The sequence below is a fragment of the Phalangium opilio genome, unplaced genomic scaffold (assembly GCF_054372755.1).
Source record: "Phalangium opilio isolate 3A_F unplaced genomic scaffold, DU_Popi_V2 ptg000209l_1, whole genome shotgun sequence".
Lineage (NCBI taxonomy): Eukaryota > Metazoa > Arthropoda > Arachnida > Opiliones > Phalangiidae > Phalangium > Phalangium opilio.
In genome coordinates, this window is record NW_028324217.1 from 17,351,555 (window position 1) to 17,366,401 (window position 14,847).

Sequence of the window (14,847 nt, forward strand, 5' to 3'; positions counted from 1 at the left end):
GTAACCACAAGTACCCACAAGCACCTACAAGTACCTACAAGTACCCACAAGTACATACAAGCACCCACAAGTACCTACAAGCACCCACAAGTACCTTCAAGTAAGCACAAGTACCTACAAGTAAGCACAAGTACCTACAAGCACCCACAAGTACCTACAAGTAAGCACAAGTACCTACAAGCACCCACAAGTACCTACAAGTAACCACAAGTACCCACAAGCACCCACAAGGACCTACAAGTACCCACAAGCACCTACAAGTACCCACAAGCATCCAAAAGCACCCACAAGTACCTACAAGCACCCAAAAGCATCCAAAAGCACCTACAAGCACACACAAGTACCTACAAGCACCCACAAGCACCCACAAGCACCTACAAGCACCCACAAGTACCTACAAGTACCCACAAGTACCTACAAGCACCCACAAGTACCCACAAGTACCTACAAGTAACCACAAGTACCTACAAGCACCCACAAGTAACTACAAGTACCCACAAGTAGCTACAAGTACCCACAAGTAGCTACAAGTACCCACAAGTAGCTACAAGTACCCACAAGTAGCTACAAGTACCCACAAGTACCTACAAGTAACCACAAGTACCTACAAGCACCCACAAGTACCTACAAGCACCCACAAGTAGCTACAAGTACCCACAAGTAGCTACAAGTACCCACAAGTAGCTACAAGTACCCACAAGTACCTACAAGTACCCACAAGTACCTACAAGCACCCTTAAATACCCACAAGTACCTACAAGTACCCACAAGCACCTACAAGTACCCACAAGCACCTACAAGTACCCACAAGCACCTACAAGCACCCACAAGCATCCAAAAGCACCCAGAAGTACCTACAAGCATCCACAAGCACCTACAAGCACCCACAAGTACCTACAAGCACCCACAAGTACTTACAAGTAAGCACAAGTACCTGCAAGTAAGCACAAGTACCTACAAGTAAGCACAAGTACCTACAAGTAAGCACAAGTACCTACAAGCACCCTTAAGTACCCACAAGTACCTACAAGTAACCACAAGTACCCACAATCACCTACAAGTACCTACAAATACCCACAAGTACATACAAGCACCCACAAGTACCTACAAGCACCCACAAGTACCTTCAAGTAAGCACAAGTACCTACAAGTAAGCACAAGTACCTACAAGCACCCACAAGTACCCACAAGCACCTACAAGTACCCACAAGCACCTACAAGTACCCACAAGTACCTACAAGCACCCACAAGTACCTACAAGTAACCACAAGTACCTACAAGTAAGCACAAGTACCTACAAGTAAGCACAAGTACCTACAAGTAAGCACAAGTACCCACAAGCACCTACAAGTACCTACAAGTAAGCACAAGTACCTACAAGCACCCACAAGTACCCACAAGTAACCACAAGTACCCACAAGCACCTACAAGTACCTACAAGTACCCACAAGTACATACAAGCACCCACAAGTACCTACAAGCACCCACAAGTACCTTCAAGTAAGCACAAGTACCTACAAGTAAGCACAAGTACCTACAAGCACCCACAAGTACCTACAAGTAAGCACAAGTACCTACAAGCACCCACAAGTACCTACAAGTAACCACAAGTACCCACAAGCACCCACAAGGACCTACAACTACCCACAAGCACCTACAAGTACCCACAAGCATCCAAAAGCACCCACAAGTACCTACAAGCACCCACAAGCATCCAAAAGCACCTACAAGCACACACAAGTACCTACAAGCACCCACAAGTACCTACAAGCACCCACAAGTACCCACAAGTACCTACAAGTAACCACAAGTACCTACAAGCACCCACAAGTAGCTACAAGTACCCACAAGTAGCTACAAGTACCCACAAGTAGCTACAAGTACCCACAAGTAGCTACAAGTACCCACAAGTAGCTACAAGTACCCACAAGTACCTACAAGTAACCACAAGTACCTACAAGCACCCACAAGTACCTACAAGCACCCACAAGTAGCTACAAGTACCCACAAGTAGCTACAAGTACCCACAAGTAGCTACAAGTACCCACAAGTACCTACAAGTACCCACAAGTACCTACAAGCACCCTTAAATACCCACAAGTACCCACAAGTACCTACAAGTAACCACAAGTACCTACAAGCACCCACAAGTAGCTACAAGTACCCACAAGTAGCTACAAGTACCCACAAGTAGCTACAAGTACCCACAAGTAGCTACAAGTACCCACAAGTAGCTACAAGTACCCACAAGTACCTACAAGTAACCACAAGTACCTACAAGCACCCACAAGTACCTACAAGCACCCACAAGTAGCTACAAGTACCCACAAGTAGCTACAAGTACCCACAAGTAGCTACAAGTACCCACAAGTACCTACAAGTACCCACAAGTACCTACAAGCACCCTTAAATACCCACAAGTACCTACAAGTACCCACAAGCACCTACAAGTACCCACAAGCACCTACAAGTACCCACAAGCACCTACAAGCACCCACAAGCATCCAAAAGCACCCAGAAGTACCTACAAGCATCCACAAGCACCTACAAGCACCCACAAGTACCTACAAGCACCCACAAGTACTTACAAGTAAGCACAAGTACCTGCAAGTAAGCACAAGTACCTACAAGTAAGCACAAGTACCTACAAGTAAGCACAAGTACCTACAAGCACCCTTAAGTACCCACAAGTACCTACAAGTAACCACAAGTACCCACAATCACCTACAAGTACCTACAAATACCCACAAGTACATACAAGCACCCACAAGTACCTACAAGCACCCACAAGTACCTTCAAGTAAGCACAAGTACCTACAAGTAAGCACAAGTACCTACAAGCACCCACAAGTACCCACAAGCACCTACAAGTACCCACAAGTACCTACAAGTACCCACAAGTACCTACAAGCACCCACAAGTACCTACAAGTAACCACAAGTACCTACAAGTAAGCACAAGTACCTACAAGTAAGCACAAGTACCTACAAGTAAGCACAAGTACCCACAAGCACCTACAAGTACCTACAAGTAAGCACAAGTACCTACAAGCACCCACAAGTACCCACAAGTAACCACAAGTACCCACAAGCACCTACAAGTACCTACAAGTACCCACAAGTACATACAAGCACCCACAAGTACCTACAAGCACCCACAAGTACCTTCAAGTAAGCACAAGTACCTACAAGTAAGCACAAGTACCTACAAGCACCCACAAGTACCTACAAGTAAGCACAAGTACCTACAAGCACCCACAAGTACCTACAAGTAACCACAAGTACCCACAAGCACCCACAAGGACCTACAACTACCCACAAGCACCTACAAGTACCCACAAGCATCCAAAAGCACCCACAAGTACCTACAAGCACCCACAAGCATCCAAAAGCACCTACAAGCACACACAAGTACCTACAAGCACCCACAAGTACCTACAAGCACCCACAAGTACCCACAAGTACCTACAAGTAACCACAAGTACCTACAAGCACCCACAAGTAGCTACAAGTACCCACAAGTAGCTACAAGTACCCACAAGTAGCTACAAGTACCCACAAGTAGCTACAAGTACCCACAAGTAGCTACAAGTACCCACAAGTACCTACAAGTAACCACAAGTACCTACAAGCACCCACAAGTACCTACAAGCACCCACAAGTAGCTACAAGTACCCACAAGTAGCTACAAGTACCCACAAGTAGCTACAAGTACCCACAAGTACCTACAAGTACCCACAAGTACCTACAAGCACCCTTAAATACCCACAAGTACCCACAAGTACCTACAAGTAACCACAAGTACCTACAAGCACCCACAAGTAGCTACAAGTACCCACAAGTAGCTACAAGTACCCACAAGTAGCTACAAGTACCCACAAGTAGCTACAAGTACCCACAAGTAGCTACAAGTACCCACAAGTACCTACAAGTAACCACAAGTACCTACAAGCACCCACAAGTACCTACAAGCACCCACAAGTAGCTACAAGTACCCACAAGTAGCTACAAGTACCCACAAGTAGCTACAAGTACCCACAAGTACCTACAAGTACCCACAAGTACCTACAAGCACCCTTAAATACCCACAAGTACCTACAAGTACCCACAAGCACCTACAAGTACCCACAAGCACCTACAAGCACCCACAAGCATTCAAAAGCACCCAGAAGTACCTACAAGCATCCACAAGCACCTACAAGCACCCACAAGTACCTACAAGCACCCTTAAGTACCCACAAGTACCCACAAGTACCTACAAGCACCCACAAGTACTTACAAGTAAGCACAAGTACCTACAAGTAAGCACAAGTACCTACAAGTAAGCACAAGTACCTACAAGTAAGCACAAGTACCTACAAGCACCCTTAAGTACCCACAAGTACCTACAAGTAACCACAAGTACCCACAAGCACCTACAAGTACCTACAAATACCCACAAGTACATACAAGCACCCACAAGTACCTACAAGCACCCACAAGTACCTTCAAGTAAGCACAAGTACCTACAAGTAAGCACAAGTACCTACAAGCACCCACAAGTACCCACAAGCACCCACAAGCACCTACAAGTACCCACAAGCACCTACAAGTACCCACAAGTACCTACAAGCACCCACAAGTACCTACAAGTAACCACAAGTACCTACAAGTAAGCACAAGTACCTACAAGTAAGCACAAGTACCTACAAGTAAGCACAAGTACCCACAAGCACCTACAAGTACCTACAAGTAAGCACAAGTACCTACAAGCACCCACAAGTACCCACAAGTAACCACAAGTACCCACAAGCACCTACAAGTACCTACAAGTACCCACAAGTACATACAAGCACCCACAAGTACCTACAAGCACCCACAAGTACCTTCAAGTAAGCACAAGTACCTACAAGTAAGCACAAGTACCTACAAGCACCCACAAGTACCTACAAGTAAGCACAAGTACCTACAAGCACCCACAAGTACCTACAAGTAACCACAAGTACCCACAAGCACCCACAAGGACCTACAAGTACCCACAAGCACCTACAAGTACCCACAAGCATCCAAAAGCACCCACAAGTACCTACAAGCACCCACAAGCATCCAAAAGCACCTACAAGCACACACAAGTACCTACAAGCACCCACAAGCACCCACAAGCACCTACAAGCACCCACAAGTACCTACAAGTACCCACAAGTACCTACAAGCACCCACAAGTACCCACAAGTACCTACAAGTAACCACAAGTACCTACAAGCACCCACAAGTAGCTACAAGTACCCACAAGTAGCTACAAGTACCCACAAGTAGCTACAAGTACCCACAAGTAGCTACAAGTACCCACAAGTAGCTACAAGTACCCACAAGTACCTACAAGTAACCACAAGTACCTACAAGCACCCACAAGTACCTACAAGCACCCACAAGTAGCTACAAGTACCCACAAGTAGCTACAAGTACCCACAAGTAGCTACAAGTACCCACAAGTACCTACAAGTACCCACAAGTACCTACAAGCACCCTTAAATACCCACAAGTACCTACAAGTAACCCCTATGACTACTTCGACAGCGAGACTAAATTCGACGAGACCGAGTTGCCACCCAAGGATGCCTTCTTCAATTCCTTAACTGACGAAGAGGTTAGTGAGGAAGATTATTCTCAAGCTCAAAAGGTTTGGGAAAAATTCCAACTCACTAACCTCGGTGAGTACCATGATTTATACGTTAAGACCGACGTTCTGCTCCTAGCGGATGTTTTTGAAAGTTTCAGGGCTATGTGTCTAGAATATTACAAGTTAGATTGCGCGCATGCATATACAGGTCCTGGTTTCGCTTGGCAAAGCGCACTTCACATGACCCAAGTGAAATTGGAACTACTCCAGGATCCTGATATGCATCTCTTTATTGAGAAGGGTATAAGAGGGGGCGTTTCTTTAATTACACATAGACTAGCCATAGCCAATAATAAGGATCTCCCCGAAACATTCAACCCAGCAGAACGTAGCTCTTACATTACCTACCTAGACTGTAATAACCTTTACGGCACCGTCATGTGTCACCACCTACCGATGAGAGGATTTCGATGGATTCAACCATGTCAAGATTTCACTCGTGAAATTATCTTGAATCACCCAGACGATGATCCTCAGGGATTTATCCTGGAGGTGGATCTTGAGTACCCGGAAAGTTTGCACGAAGAACATAACTGTCTACCCTTAGCACCCGAACGTAGAGTTATTAACGCGGATGAGCTTTCACCGTATTCGATTGAACAGTTGAACAAACTGAAAATTAACGTTCATGATAGCCTTCCAAAGTTAGTTTTCTCGCTCTACAATAGGGAGAAATATGTTCTCCACTACCGGAATCTCAAGTTTTACATCGCTAAGGGGATGAAATTGGGGAAAATCCATCGAATACTCACATTCGAGCAGGGTGCGTGGTTAAAACCATTTATCGAGTTCAACACGGAGAAGAGGAAGCAGGCAGTGAACGACTTTGAGAAGGATTTTTTCAAGTTGGCCAACAATAGGTACGCATCTACGCTACGCTAAGTTATTATTTCACACGTAAATTAATCAAAATTTTTATCTATTAACAGTGTTTTCGGGAAGACGATGGAAAACCTCCGCAACAGGATCAACTTCGACCTTGTCCAGACCCGGGAGATGGCAATCAAGAAGGCCAGTTCGCCAACATTCCAGAGGTTCACCATCTTCAGGAACGAGCTGGTCGGGATCCATCGTCTGAAGAAATCCCTCAAGTTGGACCGACCCATTTACACCGGTTTCGCCATCTTGGACCTCTCAAAGTTGGTCATGTACGACTTCCATTACAACACTATGAAGGCTAAATACGGCGACGACCTCAAACTTCTTTCTACCGACACAGGTATGATTTTTTAAAAACGTTTACTAGATTTAAATCCTTTTTTCTACTTTCAATTTTAACTAATTAAATGTTTTTACGTATAATTGCAGACAGCCTGACCTATCAGATTTTCACCGACGATTTGCCCCGGGACTTTGCCCAGATGAAGGAGATGTTCGACTTTTCCGCTTACCCCAAGGAACATCCTCTCTTCAGCGAAGAGAACAAGAAGGCCCTCGGAAAGTTCAAGGACGAACTCAACAGCGTCCAGATTCAAGAGTTCTGCGGCTTGCGACCGAAAATGTACAGCATCCTGTCGGCAAAAGGTGAAAAGAAGACGGCGAAGGGAATCTGTCGTCGCGTAGTCAAAAAGAAGATACGTCACGCTCAATACAAGGAATGCCTGCTTCAACGTAAACTCACCACTGAGGAGATGAAGAGGATAGTCAGTGTTAAACACGAACTATTTTCCATCACTCAGAAGAAACTCGCTCTTAACCCCTGCGATGATAAGAGATTCATCATCGATGGGGTGTCTACATACGCTCATGGTCATTTTAAAATTAAGGAATAATTCCAAATGTATAACTTTCTGTAACCCTATCCCCTCCCATTCCCTCCTGGGGGCGAAGTGGCCGAACCGGTCCACGTCCTCCTCCCATACCCTTTTGGTGCGAAGTGGCCGAATCGGTCCACGCCCAATTTCCCCTCCCATACCCTTTTGGTGCGAAGTGGCCGAATCGGTCCACGCCCAACCCTTTTCCTTTAAAATTTCATAGTTTTAATGTATAGTTTATAAGTTTAATTTAATGTATATATATTTTCAATGTTTAATTGTATAGTTTTAAGTTGTTTTTTCTCGAATGAGTTTTACTCCGTGATTCTACGGTTTCTCATTCAAAATAAAATTTTTTAAATACAAATTTTCTCCCTCTTATTTCACACAACTTAGGCAAACATTTCTTTTTCAGGTTAAGGGGAGGGGCTCGACCGCGTGGGCCAGCCGCGTGCGCGTGTTTAAATTTCCCGCGTGTAGGAATAAGTTCGCGCGCGATTTAAAGAAAAACACATAAATTCAATCAAAAAAACTTTATTAAAAATCTCTTATACATAAATTCCGATATCATTTTATCGTTCAAATTCTTATCTTTTACAAATTTTAAGCAAATATCATACATTTTAATACCTCTACATCTATACAGAGAAAAATATACGCAAAATCCGCCACACGTCTGACTGGAATTTCCTTGAAGTTGTTTAGAATTAAAAGTTGCGGTAACGCTTTTTCTTTCTACAAAATCGTTGAATTGAAACATGTCCGGCGGGTTTCCGAAACTATCGAAGAACTCGGTATTTTTGTTACTAGAAAAGTAAATAACAGTCCAATGCTGACCTTCAGTTTCTGAAGAGCCAGTATTTACAATATACAGTGAAGGGAAAAACTTTACTTTCTCGGGTAGCAGGTCAGCTGCAAAAACACCTCGAAACAGATCTTTGGTGAATTTATCTCTTTGCATAATTTTAGTTAATTGCGTAGTGTTCATAATCTTTTAGTTGTAATCGTATATGACAGTTCTATTCTTATCAATCTCAACCAAATTCTGAAACTCAGAGTAATATAAAACTGTGATAGTCTTGGGCAAGTCCTTGGCGAATTTTAATTCCAATCGCAAGTTACCATTCCTTATCAATTGAAATTGAGAAGTTGAACTACTGAGGTCGGCACTTAAATCAAAAGCAAATATGCAATTCCCATTGGGGAATTCCTCCCGTGAAATGTAGTTTCCCTCGTCCAATAACCATTGAGAGGTTTGAGTAAAAAGATTAGTATAAGATCTCATATATTGACCACCAGAAAAGTTTGGGGTAAGAGGTTTATGTGGAACGCTAGCTCCGTCAAGGTACAAGGCGATATGATTTAAATCATAAGGTTGAAAATTGAAGGGTGACTTTCCGTAATCACCCAAATATGCATTTTGATCTACAAGAGCGAAAAGAACTTTTTTGGGTAGTTGACCCATGAATAAATTATCTCTAACACATATTTTTGTACCACTGTTAATTGAGAATGAGTTACATTCCGTGCGAATAATCGGGTATTTCATGGTTGCCAGTTCCAAACATTTAGCGTGGGCGATTAACACTTCCGATGGTAATTTCACTTTACGAACGTACAGGGATGCTAACTCGTAAACCACTTTCCATTTAACTGCACCGTCTGCATGCACGCAAAATTCGTTTGGACTTTTAACAAACTTGAATTTGAGATCCGTTAAATTTGGGAAGTATCGAGGTTGTTGACAAAGGTCCAAGTGTACAGTTCCTATCATATCTATTGTTCCTTTTTTGGCAAAGGCCGCTCGCGTTTTAAACCCTTCGTTATCGTCCAAAACGTCAAATTTTCCGGCCGTGTCTTTGTAAAACATGGAACTAGTAAGAAAACTAGTTTTGGCGGGTCCTCCGAATGTCACCGCCGTTTGAAACATGGCCTTGTAAGGGTAGTTTTGCGGCGATGGTGTGACCGATCTCTCTTGAGCCGAAAGGTGTACTTCGCTGAAAAGACTATGCAGGAAATTATTTACCGGTCCAACTTTATCAGCAGCGGCCGGAATTGTGGTCCCATCGGCCGGGTTGACAATCCTAACTTGAATATGTAATAAAGTCTTGGACAAGTCCAAATACGCGTCGGAACTACCAGCTACGGTAAACGTGATTGTCGAATTTTCGTTAATGTTAGAGATGGGGCTGTATTCGACCCATTCTCCACTCAGAATACTGGTATTGGTAAGAGGTACGTCGAAAAGTTCGACTTCGCTACTGATTGACCCATGCGAACCGGGATGGACATGTGTCATTATATTTTTTAGGTAAAAATATCTGGATGATTAAAGGACGTTGTTTTCCTCTTTCTTGTCACGACTGAACTGACGTGTGATCTAGACCTACGTCTCCTTTTATTACCATTCCCCGTCATAATTTCTTCCGCCGCACTAAGGGCGACGTCTTTAGCCGCGGCTTTTCCATGAGATTTTACAGATGCTTTTAAGGGAATCCCGCTAGCTACGTCCGTCACGACCTTCGCACCTGTGTTCAAAAACTTTTTACCGAGGTAACTGGCACCCCGTTTGAGTAGAGGTATTGCCCGGCGAAACGCCGATGAAATGAAGTTTCCCAATCCGTACCCGTGTTGCACCGGAAGCCCCCTGTATACCGCTAAAGAATTACCAATTTGAGAATGAAAGTGTTTATAATAATCAAATTTTCCACCATGTCCGATCTGGTTTAGAAAGTGTTGATCGTAGTCCGATTGGTTAAAGGACATATTCGATTTGACGACGTTCTTCATCTAAAACTTCAAGTGTAAATGACACGAGGACCTGTTTTACCTTCTAATTTATAATGGTGACCACATTCTACGCGGTCTAAAGTGTAGAGTAACGTGAACTCTTCCTCTCACGAAATCTATGGGGGTACCAAGCTCACTCATTATGTTAATTTCAATTGACTGGAAAGTATTGCAGGCGAGGGGGAGGTAGTGCGGTCTAGGGAAATCTTTGTCTACCGTTTCTCCGTCATTACCCTGCACGCTAACGATTCTTAGTAGAGGTATATGCACATCTCCCACGGGTCTAGACTCGACCACGTCGCTATAAACAAAGAGTGAATGAAGTCCCGCGTCGAGGTCAAAGGGGTACGTGGCTATGGTAGACTGGGAAAAAGTCGTTGATTCCGTGGAATCTTTCGAAAATCCGAGAATAACAGATAACTCCCCCGGTATAGTTAACAAATAATCCTCTTTGAGAGAAATTTGTACTCTTCGTATGCGCTTTATGTAACTAAAGGAATACTTGAGCTGGGCGGGAATTGAAGGTTCACGCGTAATAACGCCCGCCACGTCATCCTCGACGTAGTTAAGTTGCTCGATAAGGTCCTGGATATTACCATAATATCCGGCGGGTAACTCTATGATTGTAGAATATACTACTCTACCATTACTCACGAGTATAAGCGAGCATGTCCTACTCAAATTATCCCAAGTGTGCGGGTAGCTAATTTCCGCTAAGCCTACTTCGTAAAATCCCTGTAATTTTACGGGTTCGGGGAGGTACGTCCGGAATTTACTTCTCGTATTGTCGGGGAAATACCTCATCGACGAGTCGGAAGGTAAAGTGATGTAAAAGCTCATACTATATCTATTTCCTGAACCCAACTGTCAAAAGACGGAGAGTATCCTTTCCGACGTACTAGCTTCTCTAGCGTCCCGTCGGGTCTGCGACGTTTCCTCAATATCTTTTCTATTTTAAACACGCTAGAATTTAGGTCTTTACCCACTTTCTGTAATTGTTCCTTGTAAAAAATACCAGTAATCGGTTCCGAATTCAAATCCTGGATCCTATACACCGGTGGACTACGAGGTAATCTCTCCACCACTTTGAAAAGTTCTTCCGACCACGTGGGCAAGTAACCCTTCTCGAAAATATTCTTATGCTTGCTTATCCGGACTACGTCACCAATATCGTAAGGATACTTTAATGGTGGGGAGTAGTCTATATCGCCGTAAAGGTTTTCCCATACCCGTCTCGATGTTTCGGGTGTGACTTCAACGGGTTTACACTTTATGGATCGGTGATAATTGTTATTATAAGCTTGAACCATGTCTTTAAGAGCGTCAATGTACTTATAGGTATTGTTTTCCGTGAAATATCGATACATGCGACTTTTTAGAGTTCTGTTGAACCTTTCAACTATCGTAGCCTTCTGTTCGGAATCCGGGGCAAAGAACTCAATCCCCCTTCTTTTCAACTCTCTCTGAACATCCCTGCATATGAACTCATTACCGTGGTCACTTTGCACTCGCTTCGGCGAGCGACCGGACTCGAGAATAGCCTTAAAAGCCCTAAGGATGGTTGGCCCTTTCTTGTCCTTGATAGCCACCACAAAGGCGTATTTACTGAAAACGTCAATGCAGCACAGGAGGTATCTGAACCCTTTATTGTGACGAGTTAGGTTCTTCAAATCGGCTAAATCAATCTGCCACTGCTCATCGATCCCATAAACTATTGTCCTATTTCGCTTAAAGTTTTTTCTAGCATTCCTGTGTAATGTATACGTATCTTGTGTTTTTAAAAATGTCTCCACGTCTTTTACCGTAACCTTTAACCCAGCCTCTTTAGCCGCTCGGTATAGTCCGAGAACACTTCCATATGAACCCGGGTCAGAAACATTAGAATAAATCTCTTTTAGTCTATCCATTAAGGGTGCAGTTGGTTACACTATGATAATGCCTGAAGAGAAAATCGCTAACCTCTATAATTAGGAATATGGCAATTACTAAAACCACAGTTAAAATTTTAGGAGATTTAAAAAATGTGTCTACTAGGTTGGCTAACACCACAAAAGTACCCACCTGATTATCACAACCTTCCATATCGGAATACTTAAAATGAATGAAACGTGGAATGTAAATGAATCGTATTTTATTTAAAACAAGTGCTACAAGTTTATCCAATTTCCGAAACCCTCACCAGTCTGAGCGGGCAAATAATAATCCTCCTTCACTTCTTCTTTCTCCACTTTTTCTTTCTTCGCTTCACTTTTTTCAGGCGGGGGTGGGTCTGTTTTTCTAATTTTAATTAATGTTCTTGGTACATTAACCGTATACAAAAGTTGGTAAAACTGTGGGGCACCAATGACGGACGACTGTTTTTTAGAACTCTTCGCGGTATAAGCTAATAAATCAATTATATTTGAACCGATGATTTTACGGTTCTCATATATTAACTCTCCGGCGTGTGTCCATCTTATTTTTGATATACGGTCAATCCATTTGTACAAGTTCAAACAATCAGCTGCGCTATAGGAAGGAACCGAAGAGACGATTTCCGGACCCCAATTCCGGTTTTTTGCTGGTTTTACTTTCGCCCTTTTCACCGTTTTACTAATTTCCCTCGAAAGTACGTGGTTATATCTTAATAGTTTATCAGTATCGTTTAATTTAGTATCGCTTATGATGGATTTCAACTTATCCTCCTTATCCAACTCCATTGAAGTGTCGACTTTTAAACCGCTATTTGAATTTAACCTATTATACGTTTCTTCGGAAATTAATAACATTTTTCGCGCCATTTTTACTTTATAGCTCGACTTATAGCCGCACCTGCTACTGAACTAATGATAGATAGTAACGGTCCGAGAAGTAAAGGGATGAAACCTCCGTTTTGAATTAATAGTTTCCTTTTCTTTGAAGGGAGGATGTTGGACGTAACCTTTCTTATAACGTGTCGATGTTTCTTCAACCGCTCCTTCTCCTCCACTGAAAGAGGGACATTGCCCCGTAGGATATTTATACAACACTCGACAATAGATTTAATCGCTTCTTTATTGGCAAATTTAATTGCGGCATTTCTTTGACATGAGTTACAATTTGCAATATATTTAAAAAAAATTAAATTATCGTCGACTCGTTTTGACGGAGCCATTCCGCTAGTTTGGACGCCTTCACCAAGGTACAGTTGTTGCTGTCCCTATGAAAAGTGCAAGCCCTGGGGGTATCGCACTCGATACTTGATAATCTCGGGCAACCGTAGTCTTCGGCGTTGATAACTTCGCACCCTAAGAACCTTGATAGGGTTTCGGCCTTCTCCGCTCCTTTCGTCACGTATGGCGATGCTCTAGCTCGAATATAGTCGGCGGCCTCCTGTGTCGTCTCGTATGGGTAGTCTCCCTCCTCGAATGCTAGATCGCAAGTGTTCCTTGAGAGCCACCTGCATTGCCTTTTATCCTTGACGGATAACTCTGAGAACTTGCATGGGGATTGGAAGATCCAGACTTCGTGGGCGTCGGTCTCCTTCACGTACATCGTCAGCTCCCTGATTACCCATCGTCCCTTAATCCGGAAAAAATTCGCTTCAAGGATGGCCGTCATTTCGGTATGAACAGTGCTGCTTGTTGACCTGGAAGTATACCTGTTCTTAGACGGTGGTTATCTAGGGTGTTAGCCTTAAGGTCTACAAATAGATATCCGTAAGGTTCCAAAGTCGCCTGTCTAAAGGAGTCTACCACGTATTTACTATTTCCCGGCGAAATTTGTTTCGCAAGATGGATAATGGCAGACTGATCACGTGGTGTTTTAAATATAACCAAGTAATGGGCATTTAAGTTTAAGGTACGAATTTCCTTCCCAGGATAATAAAGATTCTGCATTAAAATTAAAACTGAGGTATTCCTATGGTGCGAGCCCCTAATGAAAAGATTCGTCACGTCCTTATTATTCGCTATTTCACATAGTAAGTCGTCTAATATAACGAAGTTCCTCACACTAGCATCTAGGGTGCTAACATCTAATAAACCCTCGTGAAATTCTACACTCGGAGTATGGGATAGTATAGCGCCGAATAGTTTCGACTGATACTCCGTGTAACACCAAATTATTCTTTCGGGGGTGGGTGAAATACATATATCCTTATGCTTAATTAATTCTCCTACGAAAACGCTTTTCCCACAGCCGGTGACTCCAGCCACTAGTCCGGTAAAGGGGTGTTGCATACTTAAATCCATATCGATAAATGCGGGAGGAATTAACTACCGTAAACTTATATTTAAAGAAATTTATACTTACATTTTTCGGATCTGGATCGGTACTTCAAGGATGGATGTAGAATGCCTTATCTTTAAACCGTCCTCGTCTTTTATACTTTAATGTCACGTGACTTTCTGACCATGTAAACATGGCGCACTTTTTAGGCCAATCACGTTCTTATAGTTAAACCACGTGTATGACAAGGGTTATTTACCACGTTGTCGAATATGACGCTTAAGCCTAACATTGACGCCATGATTGATCCGCTGACGTCATAGCAGGATTGTGAGAAAAAATATTTGATTCACTGGCGCCATGTACGTTTCACTGACGTCACAACAAGATTGGGTGAAAAATGTTTGATTCACTGGCGCCATAAGAGGAAAAATGTTGTGGGCGCCATGTTTGATTC

The 14,847-nt window shown here is 43.1% G+C and overlaps 2 protein-coding genes across 2 annotated transcripts in view; one reads left to right on the forward strand and one right to left on the reverse strand.

The window, feature by feature from the left end:
- LOC149620944 (uncharacterized) overlaps positions 1 to 7,779 on the forward strand; it is a 37,518-nt gene extending 29,739 nt beyond the window's left edge. Inside the window, exons 2-4 of the mRNA XM_089854650.1 lie at positions 5,556 to 6,518; positions 6,588 to 6,877; positions 6,967 to 7,779. Of these exons, the coding sequence (XP_089710776.1) occupies positions 5,556 to 6,518; positions 6,588 to 6,877; positions 6,967 to 7,430 (1,717 nt within the window). The 3' untranslated portion in view covers positions 7,431 to 7,779. The remainder of the gene's footprint in view (positions 1 to 5,555; positions 6,519 to 6,587; positions 6,878 to 6,966) is intronic.
- A 627-nt stretch (positions 7,780 to 8,406) lies between these two features.
- LOC149620945 (uncharacterized protein F54H12.2-like) lies at positions 8,407 to 9,711 on the reverse strand. The gene has a single exon (XM_089854651.1). It carries the CDS (start codon positions 9,709 to 9,711, stop codon positions 8,407 to 8,409), a length of 1,305 nt encoding a protein of 434 aa, XP_089710777.1.
- Between the last annotated feature and the right edge of the window lie 5,136 nt (positions 9,712 to 14,847).